General features: G+C 37.4%; 1 protein-coding gene across 1 annotated transcript in view; it reads right to left on the bottom strand.

Annotated features, from left to right (window-relative positions):
- The window catches only part of LOC107047988 (teneurin-m), a 38,070-nt gene that overhangs the window by 10,007 nt on the left and 5,793 nt on the right, over positions 1-22,270 (bottom strand). Inside the window, exons 2-10 of the mRNA XM_015270927.1 lie at positions 19,640-19,724; positions 17,763-17,926; positions 17,520-17,675; positions 15,114-15,391; positions 13,026-13,647; positions 3,086-3,421; positions 2,437-2,644; positions 1,279-1,305; positions 192-408 (exon numbers count right to left, since the gene is read on the bottom strand). Coding sequence (XP_015126413.1) covers positions 192-408; positions 1,279-1,305; positions 2,437-2,644; positions 3,086-3,421; positions 13,026-13,647; positions 15,114-15,391; positions 17,520-17,675; positions 17,763-17,926; positions 19,640-19,724 — 2,093 coding nt within the window. The remainder of the gene's footprint in view (positions 1-191; positions 409-1,278; positions 1,306-2,436; positions 2,645-3,085; positions 3,422-13,025; positions 13,648-15,113; positions 15,392-17,519; positions 17,676-17,762; positions 17,927-19,639; positions 19,725-22,270) is intronic.

Genomic DNA, 22,270 nt, shown 5'->3' with positions numbered 1-22,270 from the left:
AAATTGCTATCGAAGAACTATCTATCAGTATCAACTTCGAAAAAAATTTATATGTCCAGGTTTCCATGAACTTGAAAAAAAATGATGGGATACCAATTCACATAAATTCGTTCCGAATTTACAGAAAAAGAAAGTTGAGATGTTTTTTTTTCAAAATTTTTCTACTCCTCCATTTGGGATGATTGAATTACCTCGTTCCATGGTACGAACACTATGTGGGTCTGTGGTTTGAATGGCGATCTTCCAAATTGAAGTGTGACAGCACCACCGCCATTTACGAGCAGATCGAACCAGCCGTCGTCCCTTGTCAGGGTGAAACCTTCGAGTGGTGTACTGGTACTGACTCGCACACCCATCAAACCAGTTCCAAGTGACGTTACCACACGTCCACGTACAACTGCCGATCGACTATTAAAAGGAGAATTGAGTTATATGAATTGTTTGAGTTTTCTTTTTCCACCAATGAATTTGCTTTTAACCAAGAAAAATAAATGAAACTACTTTCTCGTTGTGCGCAATAAATAAGCACGAAATAAGCGAAATCTAATTATTTTTCTTAAAAAATTTCGCAACTCCAATTGATTCTTCAATTTTATATTACCAATAAAATCAGTACTAAATATTGAATTACAGTTTTAGAAAAATATTTCTCGCTTTAGAAAATTTTTTGTTGGTGTCAAAGACGATACACGAATTATTATCATCCTAATTTGATGTATCATATACACGATTAACACAAAGTATATGAAGCTCAACATAAAACGTCACGAAACACAACGTAGGAATCATAAAGTAACTAAACCATGCAACGATTAAGTGTGTAAACAATGACCAGACGATACGTGAAACGAACAGGACTCATATCCTCGTCATTAATTAAGGAAATTCTCACTTCCAAAAAAAATTCACAATTCATTTTTAATTCATTTAACTCAACAAAATGACGATAGACACAGAGTCATGCCACACAGAAAGTGAAAAACGTGAAAATGAGAGAAAAAAAAGATCTAATTCATTTCTCTCACTTCTTTACAAACACATATACGCACACATACGACCTAATCATACGTATTTCACTTTCAGAGAAAATGTTTTTCTTTATCACTTGGATGCAGGAAAATCGAGTAAATAATGCAATAAGCGAACTGACGTCGTCGCCTCAACAAATTGAAAAGAATACAGAAAATTCAAAAACGAAAAACCCTTGACGCTTTCCAATTAAAAAAACTACGAGCTCTTTTGCACTCATTCCCACCGTATCATCGACGGTTTTCTTACCTTGTATTGAAGTGATTCCAGAACACACTGACCGAGCAGCACGGATAAAACAGAGCCCAGTTAAAATGTGTTTTTTTTTTCATTCATTTCTTTTTTTTTTTTTTTTAATTCGACAAAATAATCAATTCAAAATAATGGGCGGGTTTCAACAGAGGGTAACTACACCGAGAGCAATGCTTCGTTCTATCGAATAAACTCGTTTCATTTCACACTTCTCTCATTTCTATTACTTTACTGAATGAATACTCCATCAATCTGAATTATTCAATTGTATGAATGGAAGATTGGAGAGGTTTTTCCAATTCTTGGTTATTAATATCGAATTATGAATGATATTTTATGAAAAACTAATGAGCATTGCTTCAGTAGCCAATGAATCTATTATTCGTTCGTGAATATAATTCACTTAATCTCGAAATGATAAATTATTAAATACCTAAATTTTTTGAACAACAGCAGGAAGCATTTCTCTGTTAAAAAAATCCTATTTCCTGAATAGTTCTTCATCACCCTGATGTGTTCTTAATCACAAAAAAAGCGCGAAATTTATTGTACATTCACGCAAGCTTCACTCGAACGGACAATAGAATTAAATTAAAAAATAATGTATGTATATGTTGCCTTCGTTGAAAAACATGAGATAAAGGTCAAAAGGAAGAAAAAATAAGAGAAAATAATGAGAGTAAAAAAATGTTTAAAGATGGGTAAGGGGGATGGTTAGGTGCGGGTCAACACTCTCGCGCCACACATATATACAAAAACATATGTACAAAACTGTTGGGATGTGATTGAAACATGGGTCACAACAACGCATGTAGATTTGTAAAATGATTAGTTAAAGTTATCCTTTCCATTCCTTTCCTTGTTGTATCGTCTCAATGTGATACGTGTTATCGATTTAAGACAAACAAGTGTTGAACAATCGAATAGGAGACATTACATGATTAATTACGTGTTACCAAACTTGTTAAGTGTATTTTCGATTAATATAGAACAATCAACACTTTTAACATCGTCTCAATATTTAATAGACGTAACTGCACGCAAATGATTGATATCAGGACGAACGAATATTTCGATTAAGATATTCAACATCATGGTTTATTTTCAATGGTTCAAATACTAATATTTAGAGTGAAGATCACAAGTGAAGCTTACCTCTCGTTAAAGGTTTCTTGACGTGCGTAGTTCTGGAGACTTCCCTCGTCGATTAAAAATTTCATGCGTTCGAAGAAGGACGCAGTTATTGCTGGTGGTTGTTTACGGAGAAGAATGTCAATTGGTTTAGGAGCTGAGACGCAAAGCTGACTACCTTTGCAGGCATGATTTGCACAACATTCGGGGTCAGCACAGTCGATGAGGCCATCTACAATTATTTATAATTTATTTTGATATTTTCTTGAATTCATTTTTAATACAAGAAAAGTTCTTCATTTTTAATGAAGATGATATTTGAAAATTTGTGAGCAAAATTATCCAGAAAGAAGAATTTATTATTTAATTATCCAGGAAGAAGAATTTATTCGAAAAAATGTCTAGATTTTCCGTCCAGGACATGAAAATTCTAACTAGAAAACCTGTCTTGGATAATTTCTATCATTTCTACGGTGGAATAAACTGCAAATTCGTTTCAGACTCATTTATTCTGATCCATGTAATAACGGAAAAAGTTTCAAGTTCTGATAATTGCGACGGCGGATGGAAGAATTTCTTTTCCGAAATGTTCAGAGTTGAAATCGTTTGTAATTCGTTCCTTTTGTTAGATTCTGAGGTAGAAACATCGGTGTAATAGCACAACCAAAATTACCTCTATCATTATCCTTGCCATCATTGCAATTTTGCTCCAATAAAACACTGCAATCTGTTCCATCCCATCCATCGTAACACCGACACTCCCACTGTGCTTCGACATTAACTCTACACTGTCCATGACCTGAGCAGGAATTCGGGCAGCCCTCCATGGTACAGTGACGTCCATTCCATCCAGTGACACAGAGGCATGTACCATTTTTACACTGTCCATGCTCGTTACAACGAGGATCGCACTGTTTCAGATTGCAGAGCTCACCTGACCAACCAGAGAGGCAATCACAGGCATTGTCGACACAGTGTCCATGTGGTCCACAATCCAAATCACAGAGTTCTAACAAAAACGAATGAAAAAAAAACGTGACCAATTAGTTCAAACCCATCAATCACACAGACCGAATTGAATGATTCAATTTAATTGGGGAGTGGACGGTTAGAAGTGAAAAAAGATATCTAAATTTGAGAAAATGTGTAAACGTCATTAAAAGATTATTTTGTCATTCCGGTCGTAAGGCAGCGTTTCACGGACGCTCCGCTTCGCTCCGCGTCTGTGAATCTCTGCCTACGGCCGTCATGACAAAAAATACACGTATTTTGCCTTATTATTTTCATTCCTATCTCTTACAGTCTATAGTATATAAAAGATAGGAATAAAAATAATAAGCCAAAATACATGTATTTTCAGACGAGGAGCATTTTTTTATTAAAATTTTTTTGTCTAACTTGGACGGCCTCCGTGAAGTCGCGTTATAAACAATTGAATTATTATTATTATTATAATTAAATTATTATTATACATAAACAATAGTAACCACGCCTCGCAAAACTGGTTTACATATTCGTTTTCAGGGACCCAAAAAGCATGAAATCCAATGATCAAATTCAAGGGACCTAAAAGTGTTATATATTGGACATTGCGGGTGATGTTGTTAGCGATGTTTTAGGCAGTCCTCGCCGTCTTTTCGTTCAAATATTGTCGTAAATAATCGGAAAAGAGAAAAAACTTAATCATTAAAATTATTCATCAGAAAACGGTCTAGCAGATGCGTCCTTTCAAAATTTGACAAATTGAAAATTGGAAATTGGGGATGTTTTTCCTCATTTCCATCAAATTATTTCGTTAACCGTTAATGTTAGGAAAAAATGTTATAAGAGACTAATTATGTATTGTTTAATAGGGAGCGTTTTTTATGTCAACTATTTTCGTTTATTCCCAACTGTTTCAATTGTAACCTGAGTGAAATGTGCGAAGGATTACGGGCGTGCCCTTCAGCCCTCCGCGACATGGTTTCAGAGGTGAAAACTCGATAACTATGAGAGATAGGAATAAAAATAAAGAAACAAAATGTACGTATTTTTAGACGAGGAACATTTTTTCTTGGAAATTTTTTCGCCTAACTCCAACCATTTCCGCGAAATCGCGTTATGAACAATTAAATTGTTATAAATCAACAAAACTGACCACACCGCGTAAAAATGGTTTACACATTCGTGTTCAGGGACCCCAAAAACATACAGTCCAATGATAAAATTCAATGGACCTAAAAATGTATACGGGACCTGTCATAGTATATGGACTAGAACTCCATATTACCCCTATCTGACCTCCATATGACCTTAACATAAGTGCCGTATGTCCACCATATCACCCTTATGTGATACCCATATACCCATATAATACCCATATAATCCCATACCCATATAATCTCCATACGAACTCCCTAAGCCCTCCATATCACCCTCATTGTGACCGTTCCTGAACCTTACTCTGACCCTTTCTGACACTCCGATCTATCCAGATCCTTGTTTTGACTCTTTTTCACCATTTTTGACCCTTATTCGGACTTCATTTTGACCCTTCTAGTGAGGTTTATAAAGCCATAGATTGCGAAGGGTAAAACCAAGGTTCACAAGTGTCGAAACTAAAGATGATGGTCACGAGGGTCGAAAATAAGGAACATACTGGTCACGGCTATGGTTTATGAAAGTTGAAATTCAGGGTTATGAGGGTGAAAAGTGTAGGTCCGAAATAAAGTCCAGAAATGCCGGTCAGAAGTGAGTATCATATTCAAACCTATTCGGAAGCCTATTGCTAATTTATCAGCAAAACAGGCGCAACAGTTGATAACATAGAAAGTAAATATTGACTGATTTTTTTTTCATACCCGCTCACCACACATTCATGCATTTCTGAGTAAATTGAGAAAAAAGAAACAATAATAAGATAATGTCCTAGGTTTGAAACCACGTCGCACGAATGGGAGCATTCTAGAAAGGGCTTCGTCCCATGTGATATATGAATATTTAACGCACATGAATAGATTTATCTATCCATACGTCCCTTGAATCAGTTAATACGTCGTGTAAACGGAAGAATGGTCCAACTGTAAAAACACTGTAAAAACTCTGTAAAAACTCCGGTCTTACGAGCGGTCTGAAACTAAGACTTAAGACAAGAAGTCCGATAAACGGTCTTAAAATCAGACCAATTTCCGATCTTAACATAGGATCTTACGGAATTTAACCCGTCAGTAGGCGCGCTAAGAGCGATTCCCTCACAAAAATACTTCATATACTTCATATTCTTACTTCATAAGAAATATACACTAAATGTGAAAATATTTGGCTAAATTTTTTTTATATGCCACAAGTAACTCTTCTAGTTCACTCTTGTGGTGCTAAAAGTTGTCTGTCGATCAGGGTTTAGTAGAAAAAAAGAAGTTTCTACCGTTCGGCCAAAATTTTCCACATGTTACGGATATGGGACTCGTGACGCTGAACCCCGGATAGCGCCGCCTGTGGCTATATTTGCCTCTATTCTTACGAGAAGCCGATGAGCGATTCCCTCATCGGGCGCTTCAAGAATGCTGGTGGAACGTTAAGATCATTCATGAGTCCCGTTCGGATCTTAAATTTTGAGATGACAACTTCAAGATTGAAAATGGGTCTGATTTAAAAATCTCTAGGTAGGTTTAAGTTCGGTAAGATGAAAGATCGGTTGACAATATAAAATTGATGCAGCGATTAAGATCGAAAATGTAAGACCATGTTAGAGTCTTACCTGAAACTATACTAATGAATCGATAAATTAAGTCATTCATTAATTTGTCGATAGATAAATTTGCTTAAGAATTAAATTAATGGCTTATTGAGTTAGTAATTCAATAAACAATTAATTTGTCCCCTTGTGATCCTTACATTTTTACCCCTAGGTTGTAATACTATCGAACGGGCGCTTCGCGCCCATCGCTAGATTAATGTATACTATTTCCTTTTATTTTATTTTCTTTCTGATTCTGTTTTCATGCTTAGATTAATTTAAATTGATTCGTTCTGTTCTTATTATATGTATGTGTATATTTTCCTTAATTCACAAGTTCCAAAATTGAATGAAGAGGAAATGAGGGTAAAAATCTAGGAGTCAAAAGGTATGGGTAAAAATATGAGGATCAGAAGGATCAACATCTAAGGGTCAGATTGTAAGAGTCCGAATATGAGGATCAGAAAGTGTTAGAGTTGAACCCTCCTCCTCCCTCGCGGCCCTAATATATTTTTTTTATTCAATCAACGCATGCTAACGGAGGGATGGGGAGTGGCCCAAACATATTCTGGAACCCCCTCCCCGCTTTGGGTAAAATTTGCAACCCTCCACCATCATACCTTCCCCTTCCACCCCCTCGTGCAATTTCAATTAACAAGATTTTTATTTTTTATTCAACAATTTTTGAATTTAATAAAAAAACGGATGAGTTTCTGAAACCCCCTCCCCTTGTTGGGTAAAATTTGCAACCCTCCGCCGTCGCACCTCTCCCTTCCACCCCCTCCCAAAGTCTCAATTGCCGCGATTTTCATTATTTATTTTTTTTTAACAATTTTTTAAATCAACGTATGGGGGTAGCTCAGTCAGATTCGGGAACCCCCTCTCGTTGTTGGGTAAAATTGGCAACATTCCGTCGTCGTACCTCCCCCTTCCACCCCCTCGTGAAATTTTAATTGACGAAACTTTCATTCTTTATTCAAGAACTTTTTCAATTATGTAATTAATCCAAGCGAACGGAGGGATGGGGGGTGACTCAGATAGATTCTGGAACCCCCTCCTCCTGTTGAGTAAAATTTGCAACCTTGTGCCATCATAACTCTCCCTTCCACCTTCTCGTGAAATTTCAATTAACAACGATTTTTGATTTTTATTCAAAAATTTTTAATTTTATTTAAATAACGCATGCAAACAGAGGGATGGGGGTAGCTCAGTGAGTTTGAGGATCCCCTTCCCTTGTTGGGTAAAATTTGCAATCCTCCCTCATCATACCTCACGCTTCCAGCCCCTCGTAAATTCTCAATTTACGCGATTTTCATTGTTTACTTGAGAATTTTTTTTACGATTAAAAGAATTTTTTTTTTTAAATAAATGTATGAGGGTGGCTCAGTCAGATTTGGGAGCCCCCCCCCTTGTTGGGTAAAATTTGCAACCCTTCGTCGTCGTACCTCTCCCTTCCACCCCCTCATGAAAGCTTAATTAATAGTTGGCTAAAATTTGCAACCCTCCGTCGTCGTACCTCCCCCTTCCGCCCCCTCGCAAAATCTCAATTTGCGAGATTTTCTTTTTCTATTAAAATTTTTTTTTGTTCAATCAACGCATGCTAACGGAGGGATGGGGGGTGGCTGAAATGAATTCTGAAACCCCCTCCCCTTGTTGAGTTAAATTTGTAAGCCTCCGTCGTCGTACCTCCTTTCACCCCCTCGTAAATTATCAATTTTCGCGCTTTTCATTATCTATATTTATAGATTCGACAACCCCCTCCCCTTGTTGGATAAAATTTGCGACCCTCCGCCGTTGTATCTCCCCCTTCCACCCCTTCGTGAAATCTTAATTAACGAAATTTCAATTTTTTATTCAAGAAGTTTTTAATTTACTTAGTTAATACATGCGAACGGAGGTATGGAGGGTGGCTCAGATAGATTCTGGAACCCCCTCCTCGTGTTGGGTAAAATTTGCAATCCTGCGCCATCATACCTCCCCCTTCCACCTACTCGTGAAATTTCAATTAACAAAGATTTATATTTTTCATTTAAAATTTTTTTAATTTATTTAAATCACGCATGTGAACAGAGGGATGGTGGTGGCTCAGTCAGTTTCAGGAACCCCCTCCCCTAGTTGGCTAAAATTTGCAATCCTCCGCCGTTGTACCTCCCCCTCCCCCTTGCAAAGTCTCAATTTTCGATATTTTCATTTTTTATTTAACAATTTTTTTAGGGGAGGGATGGGGGTGGCTCAGCTAGATTCTGAAACCCCCTCCCCTTTTTGAGTAAATTTTGCAACCCTCCGCCATCATACATCCCTCTGCACCCCCTCGTAAATTATCAATTTTCGCGATTTTCATTATTTATTTAACACTTTTTATTATTCCATCAACGCATGGGGGGGGGGGGCTCAGTCAGATTCGGCAACCCTGCCGTAAATACCTCCGCCGTTGTATCTCCCTCTTTCACCCCCTCGTAAAATCTTAGTTAACGAAATTTTTTAATTTATTTAATTAACGCATGCGAAGGGCGGAATGGGGGGTGGCTCAGATAGATTTTGAAATCCCCTCCCCTTGGGTAGAATTTGCAACTCTGTGTTATCATGCCCCCCCCCCTTTAATAAACACGTTATAAAATAAATTATAACAATGTGAAAATAATTATTATTATCTAAAGTTAATCATACGAAAATATATCCGATGCAATTCCTATCTTCTGTGCACTTTTGATCACCTAAAATAAAATAACAAAACATGCGGCAACATTGCACGCCCGTTAACTAGCTCGGCAGACGACGGCTCAGACCAGCCTGGTTTACGACTACTGTCGACTTTACCGATCCGAGCGGGAAATTGACGCTACCGCCATCTCGCGGCATTCCCCCTATAAGCTTCTATCATCATTCTTAACACTAAAAATAATTTCATTCAATTGATAAATAACAATGCAATTAACGGGACCAATATGAATAAATACCTCATATATCAACATTTATAATGTTTTTAGGGGTCATTTCCCCTTTACTAGCCCCAAAATTGACAATAAAAATCAACGACGCTACACCGTATCGCTCCTGGATCGCCAGGAATATAGAAAAAACAATCGAGATAACGTTCGAAAGATAACACTGTCCGACAAAAATTGAGCTTTTCCGAGGCCGTGCATGTAATAAGGACGAAATTAAAGATTTCTTCACGCTAAATCCAACGACGCCTGCGAAATTCCTCAATTAAGTCGCAAATTGGCCCAAAGGAGCATTCGTAGCAAAAAAAAATGAAAATGAAGTGAATTTGCTTCGAGAAAAATTATACAAAAACAAAAAACATTGATCTTTTAGCCGGGGGGAGTTTCCTCTCATTATGCAAGTAATTTCATGGAAAAAAATCCCAAAATATGATCATATTTATCATATTTTGAGAGGAATGACGATTGACCTGAAGTTATTCGGAGAATCCCCTAACCCATCTCAATTCAATGTTGTTACTTTGCATGACAGCATCATCCATTTAGAACATGAATCTTGATTTCAGGAAATTGTGTAGAGCAAATACAGAGTAACATCAGAAAAATTAATAACATGGGCACACATGATACTATCGGGATATTCTTATAAAATGCATCGCCCTTCGTTAGCATTTACTCTTTCCAGCCTGCAAAATTCAAACTCGATAAAAATTCAGAGAATTTCTCGTCTTTCGCCTGCTCAAAAAGTTCATGAATGTTGGAATTTTATCATTTTTTCCCACATCAATAGGATTCAATGCCGATTTACTAAACATTACCACTGTACGATCCATAAATTTTAATTTTTCTTCTACACGTATGAAAAATTTTTATAGCAAAACCTAGCGATTTCGCCCAACAATTCTATTGGATTTCTATTGAACTTTCTATTAGGTTTGGCCGATTCTATTGAAGTCTTCAGTTGAAAATATTCTATAAAACTTATTCTATAGATAAATTTTCTACAGGATCTCCTTGGCTCAAGTTTTCTAAGTTTTCTTGTTCAGTTAAAAAAAAAAACTGAGGCTTACATTTAATGTCCCAGCTACGTGGCGTGAACAGAGCGAGCATCTTACAGATTGTTATTTCTGTTTGACGGATGTGCACGGATACTCGAGGAACAATAAATGCCACATCAAGTATCCAGATGTCCGTTCTGTTGATTCTCCTTCCTCTTGTTCAATATTTATCCCATTTGGAAATGACGATGTGCCTCCAGTACCAACTGGAGAAGCAGAAATTGTTGAAAAACATCCACCACCCCCCGATATCCCTGGTGATCCTGAATACCCAGACTCAGAGTCACCCCCTCTTGCTGCACGATTGATGAATCAAAACGAACTGGATGATCTGGTGAGAGGCTTGGGTTTGACAAAAGAAAAATCAGAATTCCTTGGATCACGAATGAAAGAACACAATTTCTTGCTTTCTGAGGTACGACTTATTTTCGCCGTCGAAATGAGAAATTCAACCAATTTTTCCGTGATGAACAAAGTCTAGCATACTGTCATGACGTAAATGGCTTGATGAAGAGCCTAGGAGTCGAACATGACCCAGAGCATTGGCGACTCTTCATTGATGCTTCTTCCAGTAGCTTGAAAACCGTACTCCTTCACAATGGGAATATCTACCCCTCAGTGCCCATTGGTTACTCCAGATCTTTGAAAGAAACTCACGATAACATCAAATTTCTATTGAACAAGATTGAATACAAACAACACAAATGGCGAATCTGTGCAGATCTGAAAATGGTTGCTCTTATCTTGGGGATGCAACTTGGTTACACCAAGTACTGCTGCTTTCTGTGTCAGTGGGATAGTCGTGACAGGAAGAATCACTATTCTACGGTGAACTGGGCTCCACGTCAAAGGTTCACTCCAGGTCATGCGGAATATCCTTCGAATTCCACTTGCTGAACGAGAGAAAATTTGTTTACCCCCTCTGCACATAAAACTTGGGTTGGTGAAGAATTTTGTAAAAGGGCTTCAGAAAGACGCACCCGCATTCACCTACCTCAAGCAGCTGTTCCCGAAATTGAGTATGGCAAACATAAAAGAGGGAGTTTTTGTGGGGCCCCAAATAGGAAAACCGATGCAGAATGATACCGATTTCGAAGAGACACTGACCGAAATCGAAAGACAAACGTGGCGTTCCTTGAAGCGAGTTATCCAGGAGTTCCTCGGCAGCTACCGTTCACCAGAATACCGGAAAATTGTTAAGGATATGTTGGAAAATTTTCGTATAATGGGCTGTAATATGTCGCTTAAAGTTCACTTTTTGCATGATCATTTGAATTTTTTTCCGGAGAACCTTGCGGATTTCAGCGATGAGCACGGGGAACGTTTTCACCAGGACATCGTTAAGCTGGAGCGATGGTATCAAGGAAAAAATGAAATTAAAATGCTAAGAGAGTATTTTTGGAATGCTACGAGCGATGATAACAGTGTACATAAGAGAAATAGCAGTCACATTTCATTCCAAAACGCAGAAATTCGTAAAAGAAGATAGAAAATATGAATTAATAGCTTCCATCTGAGCTTCACATTTGATCCTAAGTGTTTGGACATTTTACAATAATAAGGTTTTCGAAAGTTTAAATAATTTCCATCATTTATTTATGAGGGAATGTTTTAAAAAATTACAATTCTATGCGAATGTCAAAAATACATGGGTATTCTTGGAAGATCTATTTTTTTTTCAATTAGTTTTTTTTGCTTATATTTTGAAATCGAATCAATGAATTGAGATAAAAAAAAAATAGATTAAATCGTTTTAATTCATTTAAAATGGCGGGGGCTCTTCAATATTGCAAATATATATTTAGTAGTGGAAAATGTTAGAATGGATTGATCATCTTGGAAGTTCGTTTTCGGAGAAATGATCGACATAATTAATTAGGAATTCATACAGCAGAAAGACGACGTTTCAGAGAGGGTTTCCAGATCAAAAACATCTACATCATCGCGACATAGAATGGTGAGGAACATCAGACTTTTATACAGGGACTATTTGGGTGGCTCCACAGGAGTATTATTCTTGCGTTGTTCCTTCATTATAAGAGTGTGCGTAACCAAAAAACGGATGGCCAGGGCGAGGAACCTGGTGCACGCACTCACACCTCAAGGGAAGAAAAGGATTTTATGAGGAATAAGCTCTCTGTTTAGCTAGTGGCAATAAAATACTTGTCATTTGAGGGGTAAGTTTGGCAGCGAGTGACTCCCATACTGGCACATTTTCTGCACAAAGATCCGACAAACCGTTTTTCCATAGCAGAGGTATCATCTCCATAAGGTGGACCAGTTGAAAATCCCTTTCAGAAACCATTTCAATAGTCACGAATAAAATCGGGAGGTTACGTGTACGTTGAAATGACTGAATTGAGTTTAGCGGGGTTATGGAAACGCGCAACTAACTTCCAGCTGTTCTTCTCTCTTTCTAATGAGAAATACCAAATGATGAAATTCACAATATTTGCGAGTTTTTCTCATGATAACCGAAATAGCAATTGGGAAATGTTCTTCATGTACAGAAACTGAGAGTGTCATTACTTTTTACTTTTTTTTAAAACTCAATACAATGAGTTTTTCACTATTTTTTTTAAATTTGAATTATCCACTTATGGACCTATTTCCCAACTTCAATATTTTTTTTCTCAGAAACTTGACGCGATAGAGCAATTTGACAAACGCCGTTGAATTCAGCGTGAAAAAATCTTTAATTTCGTTCTTATTACATGTACGGCCTCGAAAAAGCTCATTTTTTGTCGGACAGTGTAATCCACCCGGGCCTTAAAAAAGAAAATTCTTTAGCAATATGTTACTGATCTCTTGTGTATCCGAAAGAGAAAGGTTTTTAGTGAAACGAAAAGGGGAGATAATAAAGTAAAATATAGTGGAAAATAGGTGGAAATTTACCCTTAGAACAATCATCACCAGACCACATGGGTTCACAATGACAGGTCTGACTCTCCAGATCAAAATTTCCATGTCCACTGCAATCAGGCAGACACTGTAGTGCTTCCTTGTCCATTTGACTGCAGTCAGCCCCCTTCCAACCTTTCTTGCATATACAAGTGCCCTCGGCACAGAATCCATGTCCAGAGCAAGTTGGATGTGGACAATCAGCTTCCTCGCAAAATTTACCCTTGTATCCCCTAACACAGTTGCACTTCCCATTGGTACAGTGACCATGGCCATTGCAGTCTGGCACTTCGCACTCGTCGTGTCTCAGTGAGCACTCTTTGCCTTTCCACCCCGGATTACACTGGCATTCACCATTAATGTATTCACCACGCTGGCTACACAGCACTGGGCAAACACTCTCACTGCAGTCTTCACCCCCAAAACCGGGATTACACTGACAATGACCAAGGAGACATTCTCCTTTGCCACTGCAACCATTTGGACAATTATGAGTCATGTCTTCAGCAATTACAGCGATGAATGAAACTTCTTGGGGATCACCGTCGTCGTTGTAAAGAGAGAGGAACCAGTGACCTGGTTCCATGTAGTGAGTAACTTCTTTCTTTATCGAAGGCTGAAAAGTTCATCAATTTTTATTTTTAATACAGAAATAAATGGTAAATTGCTCTTGTATTGAATATAGTATGGTGATTTTTGCTAATAAATTAGCAATATGCTTCCGAATGGTTATTTTGCACATCATTTCCTTCTATCATGTATCATTCACTGTTTATTTTATTTTATTAAATTGAATAAAATTTCTTTTTAACTAATTTTGTCAGATCTTCAACTTAGTTGCATGTTATCATCATCATTATTCTTATTATCCCTTTCTTCTATACAACCAATTGTCTTTTTTACAGTTCTATCTCTCCCCTCAGGCATTCGATAAAATGTCAATAGTAAAATGTTATTTATATATAATTGAATGAATTTGAATCATCACATTTGAAGCCGATATCGGCATGATCGAAATTTTGAATTAAAGTTGAATTGTGAATAAGTTAATTGTTAATATTACTCACGAATTTTATGATTATAAAAATAACCATAAATTTAAATTTTCAAATTCCGAATTATTGTATCAACCAATAATTGAGAAATTAAATTACCAATTCTTATATTATTTTTCAAATTCCAATTATGATAAACAAATCTAAATTACTGTAAGGAGCAACTTCTCATAATATTACTGAAGTAATGATTGATACCGATCTATGATTTGAAGAAACCATCAAAAAGCTGAGTTTCAGGAAAATTCATGAAAAATTTGAAATTTTCAACAATCATCATAAATATCAAATCAACCAATATAGCTATCGTAGTCATCGTTTAACTTTGACTTAATGGCATTCGGAGTGTGAGGAGCATTCGGAGGGAATGGAATGAATTCATTTGAAGCATGATATTCAAAGATATTCCGGGAAATTTGATTTTCAAAAAATACAGAATTTTTGCAAATTTTCAAATAAATCAACATAACGATTATTGCTATCGAAATCATCTTTGAACTCGGTCAAAAGCGCATCCAAACAAATTTTTTAAGCCATCATTCAATCAATTCAGAACATTTTTTTAGTTATCGTGACAAAAAAAATTATTAATTTTAATAGTTAAAAAAATTAATAAATGAATTGAATTTTACTTAATGGCGATTGATAGGCTTCAACACTACCTACATTTGAGAAAGAAAAAAGATTCAATTCCATCGATTCATTAGCGAACAATCGAAGAAAAATTTGTTTACATAACTGGGTCTATATAACACGAAAAATCCAAAACTTGAATCTGAATGATTGCAATGCTTCCATTCGGAAGCAAAAAGGAGAGTAAAGTAGTGAAACGAAATAAGTTTACAAGGAATAATTATAGGTTGAAAATATATTCCATAAACTTAACTTATTTCTTTTTGTTCACTTCACTCTGTAGTTGTCTGTGTATTAAAAATAAGTAATAAAAAAGCCAGTGAAAAAAAATGAAAGGTTAAAAAGTGGATATGCAAATAAAAAGAAAAATACTAGCACATACAATGACACTAACATGTGAAGCCCGGGTCGTTCTCGCCTTGAATCCACTGAGTACCTCCAGAAGATCATACTGAGTGTGTGTTGGTAAGGCATTTCGCCTGGCATAGACACCGATACTGGCACCCCGAGGGATATTGTAATCAAAACGTACGTAGGCCGCCTCGGATTGATAAAATTGCATGTTCCAGTAGCTGTAGGCTGGTATTTCTTTGCTGAGGCGTTGACCGAGACTGACTTGAGCAAATGTCGTGCCATCGGGTGGGAATGACCTTGCTGGAAAGGTCCTTGCACCTGAAAGATTTTTCAATTCATCATTTATTATTGTGTGTTGGATTTTACTGTAAGCAAGTCTCTTCCTCTCTTGCATGAATTCTCAAGCGCTTTTATTCATTTTACCAATTTCACGGAAACGCATGGATTTGAAGAAAAACATCAATAGTCTTGAGACTCTCTCCAAAATTTTTAAACTTCGATTCGAGAATTGGGACAGAGAATAAGACTTTTAAGCAATTGAAGAATATAAAATGGATATGCAGATTTGCAGATAAGCAGAGGTTTTTATGACTGTATTCATCACTCCTCTTATTCCAAATTATTTCCATACGCAGCTTGTTATTCTCACATTAATCACTCAATCTAAAGTCTACCTCAAAGAAAATGTTAGAAAGCAGCATGAAGCTCGAACCACATGCAATTAATGGTTTTCACTTGAATTAAAAAACAGTCGTAGGAAACTCTTGGGTAACGTCGACCTCACCTTCGAGAATAAGAATAGTAGGCTCTGGGGGTAGTGGAGTAGTACAGAAACTAGCATCAGTGGTGCTACTCAGCTCCTCTGAAACCGTTTGACTCCCTTCAGTGTTGGAACCACTACTAAACCCTTCAGTACTTGACGAATACTCCTCAGTGTTACTCTCACTGACCCCATTGTCCACCCCCTTAAATCCACTTTCACCAGTCCCTTCATCGTCACTGAGATCCTCATCAACACTCGTCTGATTGTCGTCAGCTGGAAAATTGTCCCACTCATCAGACGACGTCTCCATACAAGGACACGAGCATTCACACTCACCACCACCCCACACTGGCGGTGGTTGGACAGGTGGTTGTGGTGGTGGTGGCAGAGGTACCTCTAAAGCCTCATTAGTTCTCTGTAGCTGAGCAGGACCAATGTTAATTCCAGGAATAATGTTATTAGGATTTCCATCGCTTGGCACAGAAACTGATAGCACGTACATAGGTTTTGTCAATGAGAATCGGTCCTCGGTGGCTATTGAAATGTTAATGAGCAAACGATGTGGATTCTGATCGAGAGATAGATGATTTACGGGCACTTCTACATCACTCCCACCATTTGTTAGTACTTCATGTTTGTTAGGATTTAATATTGAATTAGTACGCTCCCAGCCATACGTGCCATGTGAGAAGTTGTGTGGAACATTTTCAACGAGCTTTGGAGACGATTCCGGCGGAAATAACTCATTATCGATAAATTCATGGTCACGGAAACGTCGGTTAAACTCACGCAGAAAGTCTTCATCACTTCCCTCCTTCATAATGACTCCTAAATCTTCCTGAGAAAGGTCCCTATAGTAATCTGATGATTCTTTAACATCGTTTGTTACCAAGTTTGTTTTAATCTTTTCCATCTTTTCGTTTTGTTTGATTGGATTGTACACAGTTTTCTTCAGCATTGTTGTTGACTTCTCTTCATTCAGTTTCACTATTTCAACTTCCTCGTTCAAACGAGTAAAAACTGGCATTGGATAATCCTGTTGAGGTTCTTCAGACTTGTCGATTTGCTGGGGAGGAACTTCGATCTCTGACATTGAGAATTCATCAGGAAGTTCATCAGTTATCTTCAAGATTTTTTCCGATGTATCCTGATCGACTCTGTCTGCCCACTCCACATTCAACTTACCTGAATCCTCATCAAACTCTTCAAAATTGTCCTTCACCAGGGATGACTCTGACATTTCTTCATCTACTGAAGTACTTCTTCCAGTGGAAGTTCCAATTCCAATGTCAGTTGTTAGTTGGATAGAAATCTGAGAAGTTTCTTCTGCAATGTCCTCGGAAAGTTCACTAATCCTAGGTATATCACTAGTGGTTTCTTCGGAGAATGAAACTACATCCGAGCTTTGTGAATGTTCGGTAGTTTTGGAACGATGAGAAGAAGAAAAATCATAAGCATAAGATACAGAAACACTAGAAGTACCATCACCCAAGTTAGTAAAACCACTGGACTCATCGTGAACACTAGAAACTGTTGAGATTTTACCAGTTATCCCAATACCATCATGCATCGTTACATCAGCCAAACTACTTGATTCTTGATAATTATCAATGTGCAAATTATCATGCTGATTTGTGTCTCTACGTTTGCGACTGTAGAAGTCGAAAATATCCAGATGATTACCTCCGGATGATGGCGTCCTCGACCTCCCTGGCGATGATGTTGAGGAAGCTGATGAGGAATTTTTAGATTCTGATGATGCCTTGCCATCCCCATTGTCCCCGACTAGGACTGTGCAGGCCTTGGTTCCTTGATACGACCAGTTCACTATATTCGAAGCTTGAATTAAAATAACAGAAAATTTTGTTATGGGAGGGCTATTTGATTAGAGGGAACCTAGTGCGATTGGTTTAAGGCGATAATTACCCGCTACGTATGTGAGGGCTGCTGTGAGACACAGTGAAACCATTATAACTACTATTGCAATGAGCTTCCAGCTGCACCAGTCAATTCCCTTGCGAAAATGGCAGCGAATACTTTGCCTCCTCATTGGGATCATTGATGGTGCGTGACCATATGGTATTGGTACTCTGTAAGATAGAAGTCATTAGTAAAAGTGCAAGATTTATGCGACATTCATAGGCATATTATATTGTAAATGGCGATGGAGGGTATGAAAGAACATCTTCCAACGTTCTTCAACTCATATTATTATTCAAATAAGAGTCGCCATTTCCTTTTTAAATTTAAGATGTAGTGTCGTTAAAATTGGAGATGAAATTGCCTTTGGAATGCTGATAGGGGGACAACAATAAAAATGACGTTCTACATAAATATTTAGTTCCAGTAAACGCTTCTCGAAAAATAATTGATGGTCAGGTTGTTTCCACAATTAACAAGAGAAAAAAAATTCTTTTAATGGGTTTCTCTTGGTGCACAACACTCTCAGGTACCCGCTGCTGTTATGATGTATCTTTATGGTTTAGGGCTGCATGAGTTTGAGCTGGCGTGGGTGTTTTTATTCCTGAATCAGTCGGAGGTTCAAAAACCGTTTCTAATCGTACCAGACATCCCAGATGGTAGCACTTAAACCGAACACATGTAAATAAGGATAGGAAATGTGTCTCAATCGGTTGAATGGCATCGAATGAATGATTTACGACTTGGTCTGCTCTTATTTCTTTTTATTCAAGTTTTTTTGGACACTCAAGGATTTCGCCATTAGTTGTCAGGGGACATGAAAGTGATGAGGGAGATAAGTGATGATTTTTCGTTTTATTCTAGTTTTGAATCGTGTACATACACCCACGGAGCGAACCCCGACTGATGGAAGTGTTTACACTCGTCTTGGAATGATTGTCAGTGGCTTTAGGTAGAAAGGGAGACTAACTATAATATTTGAACGAGATAGACAGATTGTTGTAGTTTGCTTGACGTCCACACTTGCTGAAGCCGAGAAAAAAAAGGGAACGACATTCTTTTTTTCTCCGATCGTTCATCTCTTAAATATGAAATTATAAAATATATTTATTTCCGGTTATTCCAAACGTGAAAAAATCTCGAATGAAGTTGATCCAGCGAGAAAAAGTAAATAGAATAAATAGAGTACAATGTTGAATTGTGCAAAATAGAGAGAAAAATATATTTTCCATTTTCTCATTAAAAATTTAGGCAATGATTTACGTTTTTCCTGATTATTTGTTTTCACTACTGTCAGAAGTTAGGGGCAGAAAAGGGAGGCAGGGATTCTGGGATTTTTTTTTCAACAGATTTTTCATTTTTTTTGTTCATTTTCCTCCTCCATATCAAAGTGTCTGGTATTTTTTCCCCTCACTACTGTGGGTTTCTTTCATCATTCGGGGGGCCAGTCCATGGGGTCTCGAGGGAACAGAACCACACTCTCAAGGGTCCTCAAGTCAAATATTTCTAAGGACCGTTGGACATTTTCAAGAGTCGAGCGATTTTCCACAGTAAACTGGAAGAGTCTCCGACGTTTCACAATTTCTATATTCCTCACAAACAACTGGGACACCGTTCCCTCATTGTATTATTCAACTGCATGAATGAAGGGATGATGCATGGGCATACGCCACGTTCATTCTCAATTCACGGTGGAATTTAGAGAATGAAGTGGCAGAAATTTTCTTAGAGTGTGGTATAAATGTCACCTCGGGTTTTAGCGAATTTTACCGTCACAACAGAAGCCGTTGCAATTTTTCCCTTCCTTTTCCTCTATGGATTTTAAGGTGACTGTGTCATGCTGAGTGAGGGTAATCGATCGTTGGGAATGTGATTGGTCTTACCTGTCCATGTTGTTCTGAAGTTCGACCTTTACTGGGCTGTTTCCTGTCGACTGATGCTTGTTGTTATATTCATTCTTCGGAGTTTCTGTAACAAAAATGAATGAACAAATTAATCTAACATACAAATTTCTCAATTACAATATTCAAATAGAATTCTTCATCAACTGATTGATGGCGGTTAAAATGTTCGCCAAAGTACACTGTTAGAAATATTTGGAAATTTCATGGAAGATATTATAGTAAATCTCGTGAGAGTGACATTGAATCGGATTTAGGGAAAAAATGTTTTTGAAATTTCAAGTTTTAAGTAGAATTCACGAAAATTCGTGAGTTTTCAGTGGGAGTGAGATGGAAATTTCACAACTTGATTGCATCTTCAGTGGAACACGAATATTCAGAAACAAAATGACATGAATTTTCAATTTTTCCCTGAATTTTCCTGATTTTTCGGAATTTTCACAGAATAATTGAACTGAAAAATCAAGTACTTTATTGATTTCCAGATTATTTGAACAGGGAATCAATGGAATATTTGATTTCTCAATGAAAAGATTTCCTGAAATTTCAGTGAAACTTGAACAGGATAAAACGTTCCGAAATTTGGCACGGAAAATTCAGATGAAAATTTTCAACAGTGCAGGGTTTTTCCCCGTTTTCTATAAACAAATTTCGCATGGGCCTCTCCGTTTCACCGATTTTTTGAAAATTCAATCAGACTGATTCAAAAAAACTGAAAACCGCAACAACCCATTTCACATTGATTCAATAACAAATCCAGGCAAAAGTATTGTCCCTAGATTTGGCCTTAGGTGGAGTATCACAGCCATAAATCACTTAATGGGTGCCAATTACAGTCGCAGTCCTCCAGGGCGCGACCCCTCTCATTCGATTCCACCAATCCTCTTCCAATTCTTCTTCTTCGTTTCTCGAGGGAGAGCATAGAAATACAACCAGAAAGTAAAATGACCAAGTCTATTTTCTACTTCGAAAAATAGAAGACAAAAACTGAAAAAAGAATGGAAAAATAACAGAAAAAAAATATTTGAAATTTCGTGAGTCCCTAAACGTCGCGATCACGGATATATTCTTAAACGCCGTAATCACTATAGTCTACCCTCGATTCTTTTCTCTGGGGCAGCTCACGGACACCCGCAATTAACGTAACGTTGTCCTTTTTTCTCTCTCTCACACACACCCAGTGAGGCATATTATGCGAATTACTTCCCACGCCTTGCGAAAACGACTTGGCAATGGTTGGTTTGGCGCGAGCGAATGTATTCCTGGTTGTGGATGCTTTGATGGGCCCTGAAGGAAGCCTAAACAAAAGCCCTTACGACGTGTGTTTCGACCCCAAATCCAAAAACCCCATGTTAATGTTTTTTTTTCTCTTTGGAAAACCCTCAGAGCTCGCTCCCCTCTCACTTGCGTAATTACGTTCGAGGAAGCACGCTGGAACAACTCTTCTCCTCGGCTTTCCCTTGAGAATCCTTGTGGTTACACCCGTTGTATCAAGTTTGAAATTTCAAACCAATGAATCATGGGGCTGCATCGATTTTTATATTTTATCCTTATCAATGTAGAAGTTCCAATATCAGAGTCTTCAAAGCTGTTGTTGGTTCATTTTTGAGACAAATCAATATAGATATTCAAGAAGGACATCTCTGTAGGATTAAATGCTCCAATAATAAAAAGAATGACGAAATTCATAAAAGAAATTATTAAAAATATGTTCTTTTTATTGTTACGATAGTTTTGAAAGATCCCGTACGAGTGAAGATAACCAAAGGAAAAAGTCTGATGATTCCGCTGAAAAGTCAAGAAAATTTTCGCAGAAAAATTGCAACAAGAAAATTGTTTTCGCTCAATCAATCTCTGCACATACAACGCAAATTATTCAACGTGTAGTCATCTACATTTTGAAAACCTATATATCCCCAATATTAAAATGGAGCGAAAAAACTTCCTAGTTTATCAATAAAAACTCAAAATCCCTTTTGTTAAATAAAATTAAGCCTCTCCACACCTACTACTTAACCGCAGGAATTTTCTTCATTCTTCACTTTTTTGTTGAATATATTAGAGGCCCTCGGTAGGTGGAGTACAGTATTATAAGTCAGGTAGTATCATAACTGAGAGTCAGTAAGTTGGAGGAGAGATCGTAAATCATTTTGTGTGAAGGATCTTTTCTTTTTTTTCTTCGACAGTCTTGAGGACACTCGCAGATGTTGGATTCTGGCGCCTTTTCGAGTGCAACCAAGGCTATAAACCCGACTTTTCCCACCCATTTTCTCGGTCCATCTACTATTATATTCCCTTCATGTTATTTTTCTTATCTTAAGATACATAAAAATGGGAAAATAATGAAAAAAACTCATAAATTCGAATAAAGATTTTTTTTTTTTAATTTCAAACGCTTGAAGGAGCGAAATAATGATGTTTGTGGAAGATAAAAGAAAAGGTTTCCGAGGAATACAGTAATGGAGTCGGGTATCCGAGGACCCGGGACCTCTGTTTCTTCGGGATAAGATAAAACACCGGATGACGAAATAAAGCTGTGGGTAAAATGGAAAAAAGGAGGAAGAGAAAGAGAGAGAGAGAGAGAGAGAGAGAGAGAGAGAGAGAGAGAGAGAG

This window comes from Diachasma alloeum, unplaced genomic scaffold (genome assembly GCF_001412515.2).
Source record: "Diachasma alloeum isolate Michigan unplaced genomic scaffold, Dall2.0 Dall_scaffold_00184, whole genome shotgun sequence".
In the NCBI taxonomy this organism is placed as follows: domain Eukaryota; kingdom Metazoa; phylum Arthropoda; class Insecta; order Hymenoptera; family Braconidae; genus Diachasma; species Diachasma alloeum.
The sequence above is the reverse complement of the archived record's forward strand: the minus strand, read 5'-3'. Positions and strand labels throughout refer to the sequence as shown.